The sequence below is a fragment of the Thermobia domestica genome, chromosome 1, assembly GCF_964235325.1.
Source record: "Thermobia domestica chromosome 1, izTheDome1.hap1.1, whole genome shotgun sequence".
Classification (NCBI taxonomy): Eukaryota; Metazoa; Arthropoda; class Insecta; order Zygentoma; family Lepismatidae; genus Thermobia; species Thermobia domestica.
In genome coordinates, this window is record NC_137454.1 from 324,021,289 (window position 1) to 324,045,497 (window position 24,209).

Genomic DNA, 24,209 nt, shown 5'->3' on the forward strand with positions numbered 1-24,209 from the left:
AAAACAAGTTACATAGTTGCGTAGATATAAAGAAACTTCGTATTCAAAAGACAGGACGGAGCACTATCCCCTTTCTCTCGACGCCATATTTTTGTTCAGAGAGATAGAACAAAAGAGAACGCGCTCAGAGATCCCGCTCGTTCTCTGATTGGCCGCTCCTAACTACGCAACATAGCTTAAAACTAAAACGAAGATTTTAATATTAACATATATATAACTAAATGAAAATAAAAATTACATAAATTGATATTCAATAATGTACGTCCACAACAAATTACTCAGTCTTGAACGAAATACAAAGTCCGATTTTTCAAACAACTAGTGCCATCTGTTGGGATTGAGAAATATCCACTCGATGCAGGCCATAGACATACAAAGAAAGTAGCATACTTTCACTACACATGCTAGCCAAATTGTCGACCATCTTGAATCCTTCATGAGGGTCGAGAATCGAGGAAAAATATAAAGAAAGAAATAACACTAACTAAGAGCTGATTAAATGTTTCTATAAAATAATCTCTTTGAGAAAATGTAACGCTCAAAGAGGGACGTTACAAAGTGTTCTAAATTTGCAAAAAGCAAATGATCCAATTTAAAATACATTGGGAGCCATGACAGGAGGTCCCTTGAAACACGGGGACCATGGTCCCTACACAGGGACACTCTTCAGGGGCTATAGGACAATCATAGGGACCCGTTGGGGGCCATGCTTGTGCGTGGACACACCAAAGGTCAATCACATCATCATTTAATATCATTCCACTTTCCAGGAAAACACTCAGACCTACTGTCATATGTCAAAATTAACGTCATAATTTTCTAAAGCTTGTCAAACATCTTAAAACCATTAAAATAACGGTACTCAAAAGTCTTTTACGAACCGCTGCCATGATCCAACTGAAACGTGCCGTTTTCGCCTGTCGACTCCACATGTTGTGTAGATTTGCAGTTGTCATTCAAATTTTCAAAAAACTTGTCTTTATTTTTCTATTCCACATTTTAGGCATAGTTTTGACTCTATAAGTTTAATATTGCCACTAGGACGTTAAGGTCGATTGCCTTGTGAAAGGCAACCAGTAAAGGAGCTACGTGTAGCGAGTTGATGGACATTTCAGGCACTTTGCTTTAATCTAAATGAAAACCTATTGTAAACTGGCAACTTCAAAGGCTTGTGGGCCCACAATATGGCATACTTGGATATGTAATTATAAGAAAAACATATTTGTATTTGGTATTATCTATTACTTATCGGAGTTTGCCACAAACTCACACCAACATTCTACATATTAAAATAGTACATTTATATGTTTGTCTGTAGCAATTCACTCTCTTTGAATAGTGGCGTATACTGATTTGAAGGCGTGGGCTACCACTCACGTTGTGTATTATTATTATTATTATTATTATTATTATTATTATTATTATTATTATTATTATTATTATTATTAATAATAATAATAATAATAATAATATACATAACAATGAACAAAAAGTGGTTGGTGTGTTTTATTTGAACTTCTGTTTTGAAACCATTAACATTTTCCACCGAAAATGAAATTCCATCATACATTTGCGCTGTTAACTTCTCGTTGATTGCATTCTTAAAATGTTAATTTTTACCAATGTCACTTCCCTCAAGTGTCGCCTCTGTTACTGACGTTGGTTGTCATTCCATATCAGTCCGCAAAAATTCTAAGTATAGAAACGTAACGCAAAAGTGCAGACAGTGATTATAATTGTTATATCCATTATCGCAACCAAATCGCATATTTTGCTTTGTGTTAATGCCAACGGTTACGGAATGTGCCAGGTTATCCCATACAATATTTTTCACTCCTAAATTTGCATCACGAAATATGTATAGTGATTTTGCTATTTGGTCTTAAATCCATTACTGTATTGAATTTAGCCTTACAAAACACGTTCGATCGGCAATTGACTTTGTAACAAAAATTAAAATTGATAATCGTAACATTTCATTTTCCCGCTAAATATTTCTCACAATGCTCACCAGAGTAGTAGAAATTAACACATTTTTCAATCTACAATACTATCTGCAGGCCTCATTTCTTAATGGTTGGCGCAAAATCAGCGGATTCAACTCAATGCCAATAACGCAATAAGTAATTATAACTACAATTACAACAATCGCAAAGAAAAAAAATGTATTGCGTTGACGCAAAACGCTACGAAATGATGCCCCGAAATTCTCAGATAGATCCAGTATGGCTGCTATTTCATTGTTCTTAACTTCGATTTACTTGCTCCACCTACAGAAACAGCTCCACAGAGCGGAACCCTCCCTGCCTGGAGCCTCGCTAGTATACTGTTTACGGAGGAACCTACGTAGGCGCGAAAGCAGTTATATGTTTCTCTCTGCTAGCAGACGACTGCGGTTTCCCGGGAGTTGTCAGTCAAATCATCAGTGTTTACGAAAGCGAGAGGGATTGCGTTCTAAGCATTAACGGCTGCCTTAGTACGTATTGACGTTTGCGAAAATATAGAGAAACTAATACCATGTAAAAAAGATAACAAACGGTATATACTTGCTATATTAACTTCCTTTAATAATGTTGCAGGGCTACCGCCGGTAGCCTCGGTTGCCCATAAAATATGCCACTGCCTTTGACAGTCTTCCTGTCCTTTACTTGTGTCCATAAAGGGACTTGAACAGATATAGTGAGAAGTGGGAAGGAGAGTCACACTCATGTTAGAACTGTGCACTGTCTAAATAGCACAGGATCACTTATTACTACTTAAATATCGCAAATTTTAACAATGATCATTGCTTCCTTTAGCTCTCATCGCAACTAAATTTTAAGCAGTTTTGTAAATTTTACCAATGTTCAGCATATCTCTGGAAGGGTGTGAGTCATTAAACAGACTATTGAAAACCATCTACGTCATTGGATTTGACACTTATCTAAACAGTAGTAAGATTTTCAATATCTCATAACTTTCTTCCTATTTAGTCGAAATGGTTCATATTATGAACATAACATTCAGCACTGAAGTAAGATGACACAGTGGCTAATGGTAGAACGCTTATTTCTGATGTGTGTGCTCCCTGGTTCAATCCCGGCCAAATAAGTTTGTGGTAGACAACATCGTGTTTGTGGGTTTTTTTCCAGGTACTCCCGTTTCCTCCCACATTCTCACTCACGGATTCTTCTGTCATGTAAATGATTTTCCTGGAATATTGAAGAATTTTGAAGTAATTTTATATGCAGATGACACAAGCGTAATTGTAGAGGGTAAAACCGTAAGTGAGCTAAGGAACAACACATGTAGAGTATTGGATCAAGCCAAAAAATGGTTCGAAAGTAACTGCTTATGCATAAACAACACAAAAACGAAATACCTACTTTTTCACACAAAACAAAACACGAAAATAAAAGAAACCAAAAATAAATTGACCAATCTAAAACTAGATTTCACCCATGAAATTAAATTTTTAGGATTACATATAAATGAAAATCTAACTTGGGAAACCCACGTTAAAGAAATAATAGTAAAATTAAATTCCAGACTTTATGCACTCAGGATACTAAAAGAAACGTTAAATACTAAAGCTTTGATCCAAGTATACTACGGGCTTATACACCCTATACTAAATTACGGCATCATTTTCTGGGGCAAATCTTCAAGCAGCAAAGCAGTCTTCATGAAACAGAAGCAAGCAATACGGATAATATTTGGTCTACACATGAGAACATCATGCAAAGAAAAATTTAAACAGCACCACATCCTTACCCTACCATCTATTTATGTATATGAAACTGCAATCTATGCAGCTAAACTGAAAGATGGAACCCAAATAAATCACGTATATAATACCAGACAACAAAATGAAAGACGACAATATTTTACAACACTAACATTAGTTCAGGAAGGCCCAAGCCATATGGGAGTACAAATTTACAATAAGCTGCCCAGAGAAATAAAAAATGAAGAAAATATAAATGTTTTTAAAAAGAAACTCAAGAGATTCCTGGTGGATAAAGTATATTACAGCGTAACAGATTATCTTTACAATAATGTATATTAAATAGTAGTAACATATTTCTTTTTCTAAGTGTATTTACTGTAAGAAAGAGGACTGTCTGAACCCTCCAAATACCAAATGTATATTGGTTTTAAATGGAGTAAATAAATACAATACAATACAATACAATACATCATTCACTTGCCTTTTCACCCGCCTCTCTTATCCTAAAGGGCATCATCATCTTGGGACGTTAAAGAAAAAAATAATTTCATTTTTTTTATCGACATTTAAGTACTTTGGAACCTTTAGTTGCTCACTTTAGGCAACTATAAGTGAATTCATAATTTATGTTTCTTTTTTATCATCAGGAAATACCCTCCTAGCACTTTATAAATTATTTTTGTTAGAGGAGTTGCATTCCTGGATTCATGTTCACTTTATATACTACAGATATAAATACAGCTTGCGGACATATGCCATTAAAACGACAATATATGAAAGATAACCAATATGTGCTAGGTGTCTCCAAAACCGGTTCGTTTTTCACCGAAACCGGTTTCGGTTATCTACAAAAACCGGTTCGATTTTCTTCAAAACCGGTTCGTTGCAAAACCACCACTAGTTGCAACTCTTGCAAGAGGCACAAAGTGCGGATAAGCTTATTTTTAAACCCCTCGAAAGTGGGTAGCTTATTACTTGGTTCAAGTAATTAAAGTATTATGAAAATATAATTCTGTTACAAGTGTTTTAAAAGTGACAGGCAACATGCAGGGAGACCTCTAAACACCCTTGGCCCCTTACGATCCGGAACCCCGCACCGCAGGATCTTGTGGTTTATAGATTCGGCACTGATATAGAATCATACTTAATATAATCCTTCTTATTCTTTTTGACATTTGAGACCAGTGACGGTGATAAAGAATCTATCACGGGAAAGGGAACTTTCAGAAAATGAAAATGAAATAAAATTTTTGAGGTTTACGTCCCACGTATATGCCAGCTAGGCTAAAGGAGACGGTGATGATGAGTAATGAATGAAATGGTGGAATGAAGAAAGTGGGAGGAAACGGGAGAACCCTGAGGAAACCCACGCACACGGTGTTTGTCAGGGAGCTTTCAGAGTCTTTTCAAGTTTTGAAATTTGATTTGCATAGAGCTCAATTTTAGTTCGGGGGGGGGGGGGGGAGCAAGTACAATACTACCACCACTGCTTGGAACTATGATTCGATGTCCTGTTTCTGATTAAGCACATTAAAGTTTTTAAAGAATTGTTTTTAAAGTAACTTTATATTGTTTTATTTTTGGTGTTAATTCTTATAAAAATATATATTTTATGGAAATTTCCATTAGAATGCTTCACCAATATTATCAGTGTTTATTCTAGAAATTTTTAAATAAGCAATTTTAGTATATTCCTTTAATTAACTTATAACTGGGAATCATTACAAATATTTGGTTTTACAGTTCTTCATTAACTGGTTTGGGTAAGGTATTTTAAAATTAAGTAAGTTTTACTTCGCATCGACTCGCAATATTCTCTCCACTTCGCTCCGTTAATGTTGCTCGCTATTTCGGTGAAAAAATATTACTGTATCTATACTTTGGTTCCTACATTTCTTTACTTCTCTAAATCCTTTTATATTGTGTTCTTTCTTCCTCGATTTTGCTTCCATATAATCAACATCTTTAATACACTCCTGCAGTCGGAATTTTACTTTACACCGCTTTGAAGAAAGAGCGGAGCGAAAACAAAATGGATTTGTTTTCTGGAAGTGCAGTTACAAGAAGTACAGGTTCATCCTCTGGTGGCGAGTTTAAGTCAGACTGAATGGGAGGTTGCCAAATTGTTTTGGTAAAGAATCTAATGCCACAGAGATGTGGCGGGCACCAATAGGATTGTGGGATTGCGTAAAACTGTTTGCGCACATTGGTGAAAATTGTGTTGTAGTAGCCGTGGAATGAGTGCTGCGGTGGTGCTTGGGAACAGAAATGGAAGTGTTTGATGATATTGAAATATTTTGAAATAGTTATAACACAAAAGTAGTCTAGTGAGGATTGCCTAGTAAGAAGTTACCAAGTCACCGTGTAATGTAAATAGAGATTGGTAAGCTGACAAACATGTGTGATATACTTAAAGATCGGTAGTTATATGTATTGGATTCGAGAACGTACGAGACGTGGGACGTCAGATAGCAAGTTGTCACTTGATTCTGTTGATATCGCAGACGTATTTATAATAAAAAAGCCAGGTAGTTTGCAGGATATTGAATAAAACGTAAACAAAAGTTTTTGAGCGTAGAGTACTGAAATTTAAGGTGATAAATCTGAGCGCCATTTTTATTGGATGAATATAGTTCACCGGTGCATCAATATTTTGCGCAGTGTTTTGGTACTTAATTTTTTCTTAGAAACAAAAATGAAATTTTAATTTTTGATGAATGGGTTCGTAGAAATATATTAGTCGTTAAATAGATACTTTAAATATAATTTAAAATTTTTTTTTATCTTCGTAGTGTCATTTTGTTAAAATACTGAACGCTTTTTCATATATTTATATATTCTAGTGTGATACGAGTGGGAAGTTGAAAGTTAATAATAATAATAATAAAAAAAACGATCAAAACAAAACACACACAAAAAAGCGATGCTATGTCGTATGTTTTGGTACCGCTGTTATAAAGTAGAATCAAAATTAGGTCATGGGATTTATTTCGATGCTTTGCGAACGTTGTTTGTGGTATGTTAAAATTGTGAAGTTTTTCAAAGAGTGATACTTGAAAATGTAAGTTTGGAAATTAGTTCAAGGCTTTTTTTGATTTTTCTCTCAATTAAGTACTTCACGTAAGTATTACAACATAATGAAAACATGTGAACTTGCATCAAATATTTTATGCACTTGCAACTTTTTTGTCGCCACTGTTTAGTGTTGTTCCGTTATTTAACATTCTGCGTACTTCCTGCTATGAATTAATAATATTGCCAAGCAGTGATAGTTTATGGCAAACATGATAAATTTAATACATCGTTCTGATTACAAATAATTTGAGAGTAAAGTAGTGACGGAACAGTTCTAAGCAGTGCATATAGAACAAAAACTAAATAGAACAACTTGCGAAGTCTTACTTTTTAAAATTGTAAATAGAAATAGGCAATTAATAATTTTAATTTAAAAGTATTATTTGCTATTTCTATTTACAAATTTAAAAAAGTAAGACCGCATGTTGAAGTATTTTTGAAGCAGGTTTACTTTTGGCTCAGCACTCGAAATAATTGTTACAAAATTATAATTCTTTTATTAATTTCTTTCTTATTGTCCTCTAAAAGATTTGCCGTAGGCGACATGAAAATATCTCACGTGGCATAGATAAAATTCAAGGGAGTACCAGAAGTAATTGTTGATAAATTACGATTCCTTTACGATTTGCATATAAATACGGCTGCCGAATGTATGGCATAAAAACTACAGTGCAAAAAACACAAACCAACCTGTGTTAGGTAGCCACAAAGAAAAAAAACGAATGGTATCTAAGAGTCAGGGCAGAGCGAAGCTGTGGGCCGGTGCGGTGGTGTGCGCAGGGAGCAGGTGCGTCAGTGATGGTACCGTAGGTATTCGCATAAGTAAGTGCAGTGAAAAGAAGTGGATTTAGGGAATTGTGCGAATTTTAATAAAACTTTTCATGGTTTCGTACTACTAACACTCCACTTTCGGGTTGCCAACTGGCCAGTTTTTAACCGGCCTAGTCGGAAATATTGCTTTTATTTTGATTAAGGCCGGTGATCGGTACAAATTTCTTACTGGTGCTATTGAAGCTATTTTCCTGAAGCAATAACTTAGATGCCATTTTTCACCGGCGACATTTCTGAACAGTGTATAGAACCTGTATTTTATGTTTGGAAGTGGAGTGTTACTAGTATGAAACCATGACGATTGCTCTTGAAGCTCGTGTCATTGCCAAAACCCACGTCCTTCCACTACCCTGGCTTGCACGCATAGCCAACATCGCTAACGCGCCTGCTCCCTACGGATGCACCTATCGCGAGCCCACGTAGCACAGGTGGGTTTGTGTTTTGCACGGTAGTTTTTATGCTACACATCCGGAAGCTGTATTTGTACGCAAATCATAGAAGAATTGTAATTTTTCAGCAGTTACTTCTGGTGGCCCTTGAATTTTATCTATGCCAAGTGAGATATTTTTGTGTCGGCCAGTGGAAACCTTTTAGGGGGCAAAGAGAAGGAAATTAGCGAAATAATTATAATTCTCAACAATTCTTTCTAGTGGTGCGCCAAAAGTGAACCTACGCGAAAAGCCTAATGTTTATATTCAATTTGTTCTCTACCGTCCAAGCTATTTTATTATTGGAAGCTTGTCTGGTCTGATAATTTATTTTGCTGTAATAACACCGTTGGTCAAAATATGCTTCAGGTAAATTAACATTATCTAGTACGATTTTCAACTTATTGTAACCTTTCGCGTATCAGGTGTATTAGAATCGATCCTTTATCTTCCGCGGCTTAATATCACATGTGGATGATGGCTGCTACTAGCCTATCTGATGAAGTTGGTTAGTGTTAAGTTTACATCAATAATTTGCAAAAGTATAGTATGTATTACGCGTTCGATTTAATAGTGTAGATGGCAAGATTGTGGATTGTTTACAAGTGACGTGAGACACCGTCGTTGTTGTTAGAGGTGAGATTTCTGTAATGCGCATTAGGTTTTCAACAAAACTAAAACGATAAGCCGAACCTAATCATGTGTGTAGGAATGTAGTCGTGTATACGTACTTTAAACAATTTTGCGCTAAGTATATAAGACTATTTAATACGGAATCTTATAACCATTCTTCAGTTTTATTTATTTATTTATTATTTCCGATATCAGAAGTATTGAATTTCAATACTTTATGTAGAGATTTTCTTTATCGGACCTGGAAGGCACGACGCTCAGTGGTATCCATCTTATTGATATTGATGTGCATTCATGTCCAAAATAATTGTTGCATGTTTATAAATATGTTGTTGTAGGAATATAATTTGATAACGAATTCATCCTGTATTTCTTATAATGTTAGTATGTGTATAATCAGCAAAGACATGTATGTGGCAAATTTCATGTTAAAAGAGCAGTAAATAAGAACAATAAAACGAACATAAAACTTTCTTGTCTATTTAGCGACATTTTGTTTTACTCATCCTAATTTTCGCATTTATAATTATTTTCCTATGAAATTTACCACAAATATACATTTCCTTATTATACACATAGTATCAGTATTAGAAGTACCCTGCAAAATCATTGTCAAATTATATTCTTACTAGATAGTTATAGATATGCAACAATCATTTTGGACATGAGTGTACATCTACGTCGTCATTAGGTAGGTAATTGTTGTGTTAACATGCCAGCTAGTATTATACAGCATTTATATGGACAACCGATTGAACGGATTATTAATAGAGTAAGATGCAGTAATTTTGTTTTCATCTATGAGGATTAGATGCTTCTGAAGAGGATCATGTTAAGAAGCTACATTTTGTTCTGTGGGAGCAGTAATTAATATGTACAAGGGAATGTCTGTGTGATTGACTTGCTCGTCAGTTCCTGTACCGTACACATTTCGGTTTTCCATATATCAGTAATAATGATTAAAAAATCCAACACCCATCTAAAGCAGAGTGGATTGATTTAAGTCACTTATTTTTTTAAATAAAAATCGTTGATTTAAATCAAATTCCGAAAAAAAAAAAAAAAAAAAAAGTAAGAATAAGTAAAGGCCCGTTATTTCGATTATGAAAGATAATTATCATAATACAATGAGACACAAATGTATGTACAGCACAGTATGAAAACGAGTGTCATCAAGATGATGATTAGGGAAAATCCCATTTTGAACGGGTAACAATCCTGGTTTCTCTTCGTAACAGGATTTTTAAATCATTAACTATTCCACCGGGAAAATTACCATCGACAGTTAAGACGAAAATTTTTTTGTGCGCGCGTCTGTTTGTTCCCAGATAATAGGGGCGTATTTACAAGGGGCCGATCCGCACTCCGGAACTTTTTTAGGTTTTATGACTTTAGGCGAAATTCATATATTTTATATGCAGTTCGTGGTGTAAGTTAGTTCCGATTTTTTTTTTTTTAATGTCCCCTCCGAATATCAGTAACTTTTGTGAAAAAAAATGTCATGTTGATAAAAGTTGCTGTACTTTTTCCTTAATGCTTAAGAAACATTGTTTGGGATTGAAATTCTTTAACGATTTGAGATAAATTCAACCCCAATACTTCCACAAAAATGGCATAATTAACATTTAATACTAATTCGTAATGTTTTTTCTTCAGTTCGCTACTTGTATTATACAAGGAGAAAGATTTGATATTAAAAAAATCGATTTAAACAAAAAAAAAAAAAAAAAAAAAAATCAACAAAAATTATTTTTAAAAAGTCATGATTGTTTTTCACCCTGATCTAAAGTATTCCAGTAAAAAAATAGGATGTTTCAGCGATAAATTGCTCTTTTGACAAATCATCTTCCCTGTAGAAATAATAATTGTATGTCGATGAAGAATTTTTTGTACGTTTCCTTGTTTTATAACATGAATTGTCTTTCCACCACTGCCATGTCGCGACAAAACGCTGTAACTTGAGTTACATTGTTTTGTCGCTATAAGCATTTTTGAATTTCCCACCACCGATATTTATGTTCACCAGGCCCAGCATTGAGCCGAGTCAAATACTTTTGAAAATATACCAAAGAGAATTTCGATGTAAGTAGGGAATTAGCCGGTCTGTGGCGACTTTACGGCTGTTTTTCTCAAAACTGCTCCGCCAAAGTTATAGCGTTTGGTCGCGACAGGGCAGACCAGTATCTAGACTAGTGTCTTTCCACCAGTAAGTAAATAAAACATTCACAGATTATTCATCTGTACACAAAACACTAAATCATTCCTTAACTTTTAGTCCTCACTGATATATATGTAACTGTTACCAGCGTTTGTATAACAATAACAAGTAAAATCTTGTGGTAGTTGATTATTTTGAAAAGAACGAGTTGATGCGTCGAAAAATATTAGCTGCTGAATATGTCATGATTTTCACATATTATATTTCATTAATAACTCAATTTTTACCTTTTTTACGCCAGTTAGGATAAAGTAGTATGAGTGATTTAGCATTTTTGTGCACAGTTGAATAATGTGTCTATATACTTCAAGAATAAATATTGGAAATGGGAACACAAGTTAGAAAGCAATGAAACATGAGAAAAATTCTTTTATCTACTCACAACCATTACTTCTACAGGGAAGGTGATACATCAAAGATGAAGTTCTTCAATTGAAAGTAAACATATAAATACAAGATAATATAAGTAAACATATAAAAAAAGTAAGTAAACATGTAAGTAATTTCTAACTTTGATATTCCAAGATTAAGCTAGTAGCTGTTTTTGAATGAATCTCATTTTATGATAAGTATTTTATTTTTTAAATAAGTTTTGATTCCGTAATGAGTTTGAGAAAGTAGTAGTTCCACGAAGTAAACCTTCGTTTTTACGATAGAAACAAAATAGCTTAATTTCACACAAATTTTCACTTCTTAAGTTATTCCACTTCTGCTTGGATCCAGTTCGTTTTTCAGTTTTTTAAAAATTTTTTAAACCAAACAATAATTTTCTTTCGTCATTTCAGTATCAAATAGGACAATGTAACAAAATGAATGTATATTTCTGGGGTAATGATATGAAACAAGTGAAAAAAGTAAGACCGCATGTTGAAGTATTTTTGAAGCAGGTTTACTTTTGGCTCAGCACTCGAAATAATTGTTACAAAATTATAATTCTTTTATTAATTTCTTTCTTATTGTCCTCTAAAAGATTTGCCATAGGCGACATGAAAATATCTCACGTGGCATAGGTAAAATTCAAGGGAGTACCAGAAGTAATTGTTGATAAATTACGATTCCTTTACGATTTGCATATAAATACGGCTGCCGAATGTATGGCATAAAAACTACAGTGCAAAAAACACAAACCAACCTGTGTTAGGTAGCCACAAAGAAAAAAAACGAATGGTATCTAAGAGTCAGGGCAGAGCGAAGCTGTGGGCCGGTGCGGTGGTGTGCGCAGGGAGCAGGTGCGTCAGTGATGGTACCGTAGGTATTCGCATAAGTAAGTGCAGTGAAAAGAAGTGGATTTAGGGAATTGTGCGAATTTTAATAAAACTTTTCATGGTTTCGTACTACTAACACTCCACTTTCGGGTTGCCAACTGGCCAGTTTTTAACCGGCCTAGTCGGAAATATTGCTTTTATTTTGATTAAGGCCGGTGATCGGTACAAATTTCTTACTGGTGCTATTGAAGCTATTTTCCTGAAGCAATAACTTAGATGCCATTTTTCACCGGCGACATTTCTGAACAGTGTATAGAACCTGTATTTTATGTTTGGAAGTGGAGTGTTACTAGTATGAAACCATGACGATTGCTCTTGAAGCTCGTGTCATTGCCAAAACCCACGTCCTTCCACTACCCTGGCTTGCACGCATAGCCAACATCGCTAACGCGCCTGCTCCCTACGGATGCACCTATCGCGAGCCCACGTAGCACAGGTGGGTTTGTTTTTTGCACAGTAGTTTTTATGCTACACATCCGGAAGCTGTATTTGTACGCAAATCATAGAAGAATTGTAATTTTTCAGCAGTTACTTCTGGTGGCCCTTGAATTTTATCTATGCCAAGTGAGATATTTTTGTGTCGGCCAGTGGAAACCTTTTAGGGGGCAAAGAGAAGGAAATTAGCGAAATAATTATAATTCTCAACAATTCTTTCTAGTGGTGCGCCAAAAGTGAACCTACGCGAAAAGCCTAATGTTTATATTCAATTTGTTCTCTACCGTCCAAGCTATTTTATTATTGGAAGCTTGTCTGGTCTGATAATTTATTTTGCTGTAATAACACCGTTGGTCAAAATATGCTTCAGGTAAATTAACATTATCTAGTACGATTTTCAACTTATTGTAACCTTTCGCGTATCAGGTGTATTAGAATCGATCCTTTATCTTCCGCGGCTTAATATCACATGTGGATGATGGCTGCTACTAGCCTATCTGATGAAGTTGGTTAGTGTTAAGTTTACATCAATAATTTGCAAAAGTATAGTATGTATTACGCGTTCGATTTAATAGTGTAGATGGCAAGATTGTGGATTGTTTACAAGTGACGTGAGACACCGTCGTTGTTGTTAGAGGTGAGATTTCTGTAATGCGCATTAGGTTTTCAACAAAACTAAAACGATAAGCCGAACCTAATCATGTGTGTAGGAATGTAGTCGTGTATACGTACTTTAAACAATTTTGCGCTAAGTATATAAGACTATTTAATACGGAATCTTATAACCATTCTTCAGTTTTATTTATTTATTTATTATTTCCGATATCAGAAGTATTGAATTTCAATACTTTATGTAGAGATTTTCTTTATCGGACCTGGAAGGCACGACGCTCAGTGGTATCCATCTTATTGATATTGATGTGCATTCATGTCCAAAATAATTGTTGCATGTTTATAAATATGTTGTTGTAGGAATATAATTTGATAACGAATTCATCCTGTATTTCTTATAATGTTAGTATGTGTATAATCAGCAAAGACATGTATGTGGCAAATTTCATGTTAAAAGAGCAGTAAATAAGAACAATAAAACGAACATAAAACTTTCTTGTCTATTTAGCGACATTTTGTTTTACTCATCCTAATTTTCGCATTTATAATTATTTTCCTATGAAATTTACCACAAATATACATTTCCTTATTATACACATAGTATCAGTATTAGAAGTACCCTGCAAAATCATTGTCAAATTATATTCTTACTTGATAGTTATAGATATGCAACAATCATTTTGGACATGAGTGTACATCTACGTCGTCATTAGGTAGGTAATTGTTGTGTTAACATGCCAGCTAGTATTATACAGCATTTATATGGACAACCGATTGAACGGATTATTAATAGAGTAAGATGCAGTAATTTTGTTTTCATCTATGAGGATTAGATGCTTCTGAAGAGGATCATGTTAAGAAGCTACATTTTGTTCTGTGGGAGCAGTAATTAATATGTACAAGGGAATGTCTGTGTGATTGACTTGCTCGTCAGTTCCTGTACCGTACACATTTCGGTTTTCCATATATCAGTAATAATGATTAAAAAATCCAACACCCATCTAAAGCAGAGTGGATTGATTTAAGTCACTTATTTTTTTAAATAAAAATCGTTGATTTAAATCAAATTCCGAAAAAAAAAAAAAAAGTAAGAATAAGTAAAGGCCCGTTATTTCGATTATGAAAGATAATTATCATAATACAATGAGACACAAATGTATGTACAGCACAGTATGAAAACGAGTGTCATCAAGATGATGATTAGGGAAAATCCCATTTTGAACGGGTAACAATCCTGGTTTCTCTTCGTAACAGGATTTTTAAATCATTAACTATTCCACCGGGAAAATTACCATCGACAGTTAAGACGAAAATTTTTTTGTGCGCGCGTCTGTTTGTTCCCAGATAATAGGGGCGTATTTACAAGGGGCCGATCCGCACTCCGGAACTTTTTTAGGTTTTATGACTTTAGGCGAAATTCATATATTTTATATGCAGTTCGTGGTGTAAGTTAGTTCCGATTTTTTTTTTTTTAATGTCCCCTCCGAATATCAGTAACTTTTGTGAAAAAAAATGTCATGTTGATAAAAGTTGCTGTACTTTTTCCTTAATGCTTAAGAAACATTGTTTGGGATTGAAATTCTTTAACGATTTGAGATAAATTCAACCCCAATACTTCCACAAAAATGGCATAATTAACATTTAATACTAATTCGTAATGTTTTTTCTTCAGTTCGCTACTTGTATTATACAAGGAGAAAGATTTGATATTAAAAAAATTGATTTAAACAAAAAAAAAAAATCAACAAAAATTATTTTTAAAAAGTCATGATTGTTTTTCACCCTGATCTAAAGTATTCCAGTAAAAAAATAGGATGTTTCAGCGATAAATTGCTCTTTTGACAAATCATCTTCCCTGTAGAAATAATAATTGTATGTCGATGAAGAATTTTTTGTACGTTTCCTTGTTTTATAACATGAATTGTCTTTCCACCACTGCCATGTCGCGACAAAACGCTGTAACTTGAGTTACATTGTTTTGTCGCTATAAGCATTTTTGAATTTCCCACCACCGATATTTATGTTCACCAGGCCCAGCATTGAGCCGAGTCAAATACTTTTGAAAATATACCAAAGAGAATTTCGATGTAAGTAGGGAATTAGCCGGTCTGTGGCGACTTTACGGCTGTTTTTCTCAAAACTGCTCCGCCAAAGTTATAGCGTTTGGTCGCGACAGGGCAGACCAGTATCTAGACTAGTGTCTTTCCACCAGTAAGTAAATAAAACATTCACAGATTATTCATCTGTACACAAAACACTAAATCATTCCTTAACTTTTAGTCTTCACTGATATATATGTAACTGTTACCAGCGTTTGTATAACAATAACAAGTAAAATCTTGTGGTAGTTGATTATTTTGAAAAGAACGAGTTGATGCGTCGAAAAATATTAGCTGCTGAATATGTCATGATTTTCACATATTATATTTCATTAATAACTCAATTTTTACCTTTTTTACGCCAGTTAGGATAAAGTAGTATGAGTGATTTAGCATTTTTGTGCACAGTTGAATAATGTGTCTATATACTTCAAGAATAAATATTGGAAATGGGAACACAAGTTAGAAAGCAATGAAACATGAGAAAAATTCTTTATCTACTCACAACCATTACTTCTACAGGGAAGGTGATACATCAAAGATGAAGTTCTTCAATTGAAAGTAAACATATAAATACAAGATAATATAAGTAAACATATAAAAAAAGTAAGTAAACATGTAAGTAATTTCTAACTTTGATATTCCAAGATTAAGCTAGTAGCTGTTTTTGAATGAATCTCATTTTATGATAAGTATTTTATTTTTTAAATAAGTTTTGATTCCGTAATGAGTTTGAGAAAGTAGTAGTTCCACGAAGTAAACCTTCGTTTTTACGATAGAAACAAAATAGCTTAATTTCACACAAATTTTCACTTCTTAAGTTATTCCACTTCTGCTTGGATCCAGTTCGTTTTTCAGTTTTTTAAAAATTTTTTAAACCAAACAATAATTTTCTTTCGTCATTTCAGTATCAAATAGGACAATGTAACAAAATGAATGTATATTTCTGGGGTAATGATATGAAACAAGTGAAAAAATAGGAAACCAGAAAGGAGAACTGCTCAGGTCCGTGATTCAGCTAGTAAGTAATCTAGTTTCGAAAAGGTAAGCTCGGGTTTCGCGAGTCCATTGAGCCACTTCCTTTACACATAGAATAAAGTGTCGAAGAGGATATGGTCTCTGTCGTCAGTTTTACAATTAGTTTCCAGTAATTTGGTTTGTAGTGCGTAGTAGGTTGTGTTCTTGAGAGCCTAACGGACACCTCCGAAGGAATTATCGCCGAGCTTGAACTATGTAACATCGAAAGAGAACCGTTCTGTCATGAAGGAAATACAATGACGTACTACTTACTGTTTTCTTTTGCAAAAATAGATTACTTCAGGAATATTATAATCATAGCATCGCATTTCTATGGTTTTGTAAAGCAAACTGCGATGCGATGCAGCTTGAATAAAACAATATGAGCTTCCCGGACAAAAAATTACGAAGTGATTATTTTATTGATCAATAAGACGTTACATCACCACGAACGCGGATTAATTTTGATTTTCCATGGTATGCTGTCAATGTGGGAGAGGATGACGAGGTCCAGTTTGTCCCTCTCCTGGAACAACTTGTCCCAAAGTTTCTTGATAACATTGAGTTCAGGCAAATTTGCAATCCAGGGAGATGTGGGATGTTCAGCAAACCATTTCTGCACAATCGTGGCTCGGTGAATGATGCAGTTGTCTCTGGATACTGGGACTCGCGGATGTCACCATCTCGCAGAAACTGGACAAATGGCAGTACCTCATTATCCAGAGTATACACTTAATCCACAGCCTTTATGCGGTTGGTTACCCCTCTATGAAGGGAACCACACCAGCATTCGAAATACACTCCCACAACATGACATTATCCCCACCTTTTGCACAGCCCTTGGCACACATTCCGCTTTGTAGGCTTCTCTGTCCCGACGCATCATCTTGGAGCAGCCGTCATTGGAATAGAGGCAGAGCCGGGATTCGTCTGACCAGAGGGTGCATCACCACTGGTCTCTTTTCCAGTGACTGTATTCCCTCGCGCACGAGGGGCAGTCACAGGGTTGGAAAAAACCATGGTTGTACTGAGCTTGACATACTTGTTAATATAATTGTCAAGAGTCATTTCAGAAGGACAAAAAGATAAACAGTTGCACAAATGAAACCATTATACAGAATTATATATAAATCGGGAAACTCCTGCCTTAGCCATTAAGAAAATCCTGTTATTACTTTAACTGCAAAGCAATAATGGGGAAATCCCGTTATTGCTTGGCATATAACATTTTATGGTCAACGTATCATAATCAGTATGCTAAAACTGAATTATTAAATTACAAATTTAGTATGTAGATATCATTCAATTAAATTAAAACAAAATCCAATCCGAGCTAATGTTGGAAGCTACAAAGGCAGTCGATAAATTTTGCCAATTTCTATCAATATATTCAAGCAACCGTGGCTTCTTGATAAAACAACAGGCATTCAGTTATACAATTTGGTTTCGTGTGTTTAGGCTTAACATCCTTATGTAATACCGAGGTAAGAAGAGTACTTTCGTTTAAAGTGACATCCAAACCGCTACTTGGTTTACACTTGAAAGAAGAGTTGTTGGACCGAGAATTGAAGACGAGACGCCGTGATTAAAAGCTGAAAAGAAGATTGCTAATGCAGGTGGTATGATATGTGGAAACGTCACCATGAAGTTCATACAATTTAAAGCATTTTTCGTTTTTTTTTTAAACCAGTTGGTTTTTAAAAAAACAGCTGGTTTAAACCAGCCAACTCTGGGCAGTTAGTCGTGGAGGTATTTTGGCAACGCGATTGAATATGCCTACACCATGCAGTTCTCGTCACGTGTTCTCTCCGAGACTTGACAACTGGGTCTTGCATTCTATTCCTGCTGGGTTTGGAACCGTTTAGAGGTCGCTAATCTTCCCAGATATCTACGGTCGCACTTGGACACGATGATTTTTCTGCCACTGTTGCTACGAGAGGATTGGTTTCTGCCAGACGTCCTCCGCTCTGCATGGACAGTACTGACCTTTGATTTAGACAAGCTAACGAACTATGCCACCACCCGCAGGGTATGTCCGAAGACAATGGCTCCTTTTTGTCACTCTATCACACCCCTTCGGCCCATGTTTAAACCTGTGATGATATGATAGCGCATCAGCACGCACGTCTTACCAGTCACAAATAACGTACAGTACTTACATTCGCTGTGTCTTCAAACATACTACTAAGTCAAGCCATTTACCACAAGTCCCCTAGAATGTCCACACTTAGTAATATTTTGTCTGGTGTGGATATGTTTTCGTATCATGCAAATATCGACATAGGGACAATGTTTAGGATACCAAGGTTAAGTGTTGGGTCAGTCCAACATAAAGTTGTATTTTTTTCAAATGGCACTGTCAGGTTATTACATATTTCAAATCTACTTGTAAAATGAAAACATGAAGAACCACACTTGTCATGCGATGTTACAAACTTGGGACACCAGAGTACCACATTCACACTTTGGTAGTCCCTACAGCAGTAATAACGCCGATGAGACCAGGGCCGGCCTTACGTGGTGCGGGGCTCCAGGTTTACAACTAACTTGCACCAAGGTCTGTAGAACATATATATATGTATTGGACTCTCCCTGATGATTAGTGGTTAAACCCATTTCCCTTTATAACGCTTTTCCATCTGCAAAATGTTCTGGTGAAAATGCTCACTTTGTTCATTGCTTACAGCAGCTAATTTTTCAGGGAAATATCTCAGATGGAAATGAAACCAGTGAATGAATTTTAAAATACCTATCTCACCTTTGTGTCTCGTAATTTTTCAATAAGGTTTTGCACCATTATTCCATAGTTTTCTTTTACAAGTAAACCTATTGATGTCGAAATTTATTTACTTGACCAAACTTGGCAGAGAAGTGTGGAATACCAAGAAACGAGTGTAAGCAAAATTTAAAGCGCTTCCGTCCATAAAGACGAGCACGGTTTCCAAAAACCTGATTGATCAGGATAAGCCGTAACAATGTGTTTCAAGTTTGAAAATTTCATTTTATTTGTGAAACGGGTAAAGGGATAAAAAGCACAAACACATTAACCGACACCGGGAGGAAGTAGACATCTATTTCAGGATATGCTTATCATGGCCGTCATCTTGTAACTCGCTAGACTTTTTAAATAGGAAAGGGGTCATATAATATATCAAATTGCGCTAGAATTTTACGATAAATACAATAGTGAAGCCCATGGTTCCATTAGTATATGTTTGTAAGACATAATGAAATGCATATTGATATAAATTCGTTGGTTCAACGATTTCTTAACAACTGTATCTTTTTGAAAAGAATTCAAGTTAGGAAAACCTAATGTACGTTTTGTACCTAATGTACGGAAATAAAGAGCATCGTAGGGAGCTACTTATGAAAGGTATAATCAGCTTGAAATCGTTATCGACTGCAGATAAAATGAAATGTTGGTGAGACGATTAAAAACCTTAAGGAACTGATAGAAGATGAATGGCATATTTTCAATTTGATTATTTAAGTTAGAAGACAAACCTTCATAAGCAGCTAGCACGCACTAGTATACATTCCGTTGTCCTGACTTGATTTTTAAAAAATCCACGGGATTTTTCGCAGGATAGGGCAAAGTTTGTCCTCTTGTTTTGTATTTTTAATATAGCTATAATAAGAGAAAGGGTATACAAAGAAGTCTCACTGAAGGTGATTTATTTAATACCATCTGGAATTCACGACAGTATCACATGACATAATCAGAAGAACGTGAGCAGCTTTTACTTAGTGGGGTGTTCAAGATAGAAGAGGGTGTGCACCCAGAGTAATGATATACATTTTTACACAAACTCGAAAACAATATTTTTACGCTCAGTGGTAGTGTGTAAGGAAATTTGGAGGAGTGTTGGGGGTGTGCAGAATACTCCCTGAACATAGGGGTCTAATATCTATTTTTAGAACAGAAGTTGGAAATGTAAAAACAATAAAGAAACTACTGCAGCATTAATTTCAGAAAATATTTGCTTATGTCCGGAAACTTAATACATACATTTCATTTACTTGTTAGGGAGAGGCCATACCCTCCCTTGTGGAGTCCATGGATGTACCTGTATTGCAGTGTGTTGTTGTGTGTGTTTGACAACCGAAAGTACCAGAGCCATCCTAACGGTAACATTGCCACTTGGTGGGGGACCCGCGAGCAATAGTCATACGGACCACAACACACTTGTTTGCTCTGGAGCCTAATATGCTTTTAAAACTGCACTGGAGAGTGGATTAAACTTGAGACTGGACAGTAGAGTAGGCGGCACTCACTCGGGGCCCGATTGGGAGCAATTGGCTTAACCCATTACTGCCCCTTGGCAACTTAAGTTGCCATGGCAATTTTTCGTCATAGCGCAAAAACTCATGGATTGGCATTGCTAGTTGTAACCGTAAAGTAACTTTGGGGTCTGTTTCGTTATAGAATTGTTGCATTTTCTTTGTATAATATATTGATGCGGGATTAGCACTGTTTTTTGGGTACAATGTGTTTAGAAGAGAAAGACGCAACTGGATTGATTTGAAAGACTCCAGAAGGAAGGATTGAGGGTCTGTAAAGGAAAGATTGATTTGATTTTGATAGTTATGATTTTCCAGTGTATTTTCTCCTTGAAAATTGTAACTTTTCAAAATATTCCCTTTTTTTGAATATGTTGCCTGTTGGGAACTTAAGTTGCCGGGCTAAAAAAAAACAAGAAAAAAACATAAATATTTTTCAAAAATATTCTAATATATATTTTAGAGTACTAGTAAGACCAAATAGGCGAAAAAACTTTTCAAAATACCAGTGGGAAATTCTGGGCACTAATGGGTTAAGGCCGGTCCTGGATGAGACAGATGGGGCAATGCATTATACAAAGAACTTTAGTATGTCTAATACTAATGTGATCATGATAGGACGGGGTTTCGAATGAATACGTACAAAGTTACCAGGGATTAAATATGTGACTTTTTTCAAAAGCCTTTATTTCGAAAAACTGCTTAAGTAAGTACCTCATCCATTTGCATAGACGGTTTTCAATAGATGTGAAGACCACTATTCCATTTACAGCAATTTAATATTAGAAAGCGTTCAGGAGGTATGGTAAAATCTGTTAGAGTGAGCAACATTGCTTAAAATTATGTAATTCCAAGAAATTATTGTAATATATCCGCCAAAAATATTGTTGTAATGCCATAGAAGCAAAGTAAATAAAAATTGTTTTAAAAAGTTCTCAAAAATGCCGTTTTAAGCAATATATCAAAATTTACAATTTTTCATATCTTCCGAATGGTTTGAGATACCAAATTGCTATAAACAGCACTATACTCTTTATGTTTATTGGAAACTATGTACTTAATTCAATGTGCTGCTAACTTACACACTTTTTGGAAATATAGTCCTTTGAAAAAAGTTAAATTTTTAATTCCGTGTCCTTTACTGCTTATACTTAAACTAAAGAAAAAAAAACGTAATTTTGTACAAATCTCGTAAATAAACTATCAATAAAACAGCTATTTTAGCAATGATTAATAGTTGATTACCTTGATTAGGAAAAAGTGTAACGAACAGTTTGTATAATCGATGGGCCAAGATTGTTTCTGTCAGGTTCAACGTAATTTTGTAGTAGCACTTAAAATTTATTTTGAAGACTTACGTAACGAGTAAAAACAACTTGAAATATGTTTAGTGATATTTCATAAGTTCGAAAATAACTGTGATTATTTATAAAGTTACAATTCACTGTAAAGTAAATTGCATCACTTAATGCAAATGTACGTAAATACATATTTCTTTTATAGGATTAATGACCTCGTCAGATTCAGTGAGGAAATTACGATTACATTATGATCAGTCTGAATGATGTTTGCCGTACGAATTGTTACAGTAGACCATTATATGCGTTCACCCATTCCTGGGTTAGATCCAGTATATTCCGAATTTAGAGGAAGTGAAGTAAAACATGTTCCTGTCATCAGAATATTTGGCGCAACAAACACAGGTATTTATTTATTTATTTATTTATTCTAAAACAGTGATTCTCAACCTAATTCCAGGGCTCAAAGCGAGTTACTTTTTTTTTTTTTTTTAACTAAAAGTTACTTTTTTTTCAAGTTGGTCACTAAAAGTTACTTTTTTCCAAATTTGTCACTAAAAGTTACTTTTTTCCAAATTTGTCACTAAAAGTCACTTTTTTGGGAGGTAAAGTGACTTTTTCGTGTGATTTATGTTTTGCATTGGAAGTTTTCTAAGAAAAATAATATAAAAATAAATAGAAAAAGGCAGAAACTTGTTACTCATTACTCTTCTGAAAGCTTCAGTACTTGCTGCCACATGTGAAACAGTCAGCTTAGCCTTATTCTCACTTCAGCTTTTATTCTTTCTAAAACACAGTGGATGGTTGGTGGATGCTTAAGCTCTCAAGGTGGGGTTGAGAACCCTTCTGTGTCTATTCTTTCTTCTATCATAATAGTCTTTTAGTTTTCTCTCGTAATAGTTAACGCTCCGCTCAACGTTGTGTGTGCGTGTTTTGTGTTTCATCATGTTCGTATTGTGCTATGCTTCTTGTATGTTTTTCTTAAGAGTAGGTGATGAATTTGAATATTTCATGACTTTGAGAACTTTCAATGCTAAGTTCAATACAGATGGCCCAAAAGTAGGTAGACAGTCCCGTACTGATCAACTCTTTTTTTTTTTTTTTTTTCTTGTATAATTCCTTATTGTTATCGATCAGGTAGACTTAGTTTCTTTATTTGTTCTTAATGTCCTTTTACTTATGTCTTAAGCTTGGAACTGCCGAAGCAAACAAGCCTATAAGCTAGAATGTTATACTTCATCAATACAGGGGTGTATATCTGCTTTTGGGCCACCTTGAATGTCTGGGATGAAGAAATTTGGAAATAGGTCAGAACTGGTTCTACTTACTCAGAAGCTTCTTACATCTGCTAAGTCTGCTTACCGTAACTACAAAGCATACTTAGAAAACCTGGTGTGTGTCTGATGTGTCTGATGAAGGCAAAGTTAATTTGCCGAAACTGTAACGCTATTATTTATTAGTTAATATATACTTTGGTCAGAATTTGTCTGTTAATTTATACAAGAAGTTCCAAAGCTAGAATGAGTGGTATTCAGTTAGAAAACCTAAGAAAGGAGGAAACTCAAAAAGAAAAAGTAAAGAAAAGATGAAACAAAACAACAAAGAGAGAGGTGATGGAGAAATTTACAAAGAAAAAAAGGGGCATGATGAGATTTTGGTCACTTTTTTATGTGCTTTTGATCACTTTTGGTCACTTTTCAACTGTTTACAAGAGACCAGACCACTATAAGCCCTGTAATTCCTATCACGACCCCCATTTTGTCACATCCTTTTGCCAGCTTGATATACCTATTGCGGAGATCTCACGATACCCATCTATTTCTATAATAGTAGAATTCATTTCTTTATATAATGGATACAATAACTTCCCTGAAAGCGAATGGATTAAAACCAAATTTGGCCAGTTCATTCATATTGTTTCAAAATGGAGGACGTTTGAAAATTTTGAAACTTCATAACTCCGTAATTTTGGGTTATAATGTGTGTCACGAAGATTGAACCGGACATTGCCGCACTAGTGAAGCCACACCATGTTCAGGTATCTCATTAACTTCCAATTTTAATTGTATTTCATTATGCAGATTTTGTTCCATTTGTATTTTTCTGGTATTTCAACATTATGCAGTTCTCAGTTTCATATTGTACCTTTTCATTTAAATTGATTTTTAAACAACTCAGCACCTGTTCAAAATGTTTAGTAGACCTATTTTTTTTGTTTGTTTGTTTGTTTGTTGTTGTTGTTGTTGTTGTTGTTAACAGTATGTATAAAAATAAAAATATGCCTAGCAGAACGAAATTCAAAAAA

General features: G+C 34.9%; 1 protein-coding gene across 3 annotated transcripts in view; it reads left to right on the plus strand.

The window, feature by feature from the left end:
- The first annotated feature begins 5,841 nt into the window (after positions 1 to 5,841).
- The window catches only part of PolZ1 (DNA polymerase zeta catalytic subunit), a 144,821-nt gene continuing 126,453 nt past the window's right edge, over positions 5,842 to 24,209 (plus strand). The window contains exons 1-3 of one of the 3 annotated variants that reach the window (XM_081728977.1): positions 5,848 to 6,092; positions 16,214 to 16,326; positions 22,110 to 22,309. In XM_081728977.1, coding sequence (XP_081585103.1) covers positions 22,168 to 22,309 — 142 coding nt within the window. In that variant the 5' untranslated portion in view covers positions 5,848 to 6,092; positions 16,214 to 16,326; positions 22,110 to 22,167. Of the gene's footprint in view, positions 6,093 to 16,213; positions 16,327 to 22,109; positions 22,310 to 24,209 lie in introns of all 3 variants that reach the window. The other 2 variants (XM_081728985.1, XM_081728969.1) reach the window with 2 other exon arrangements.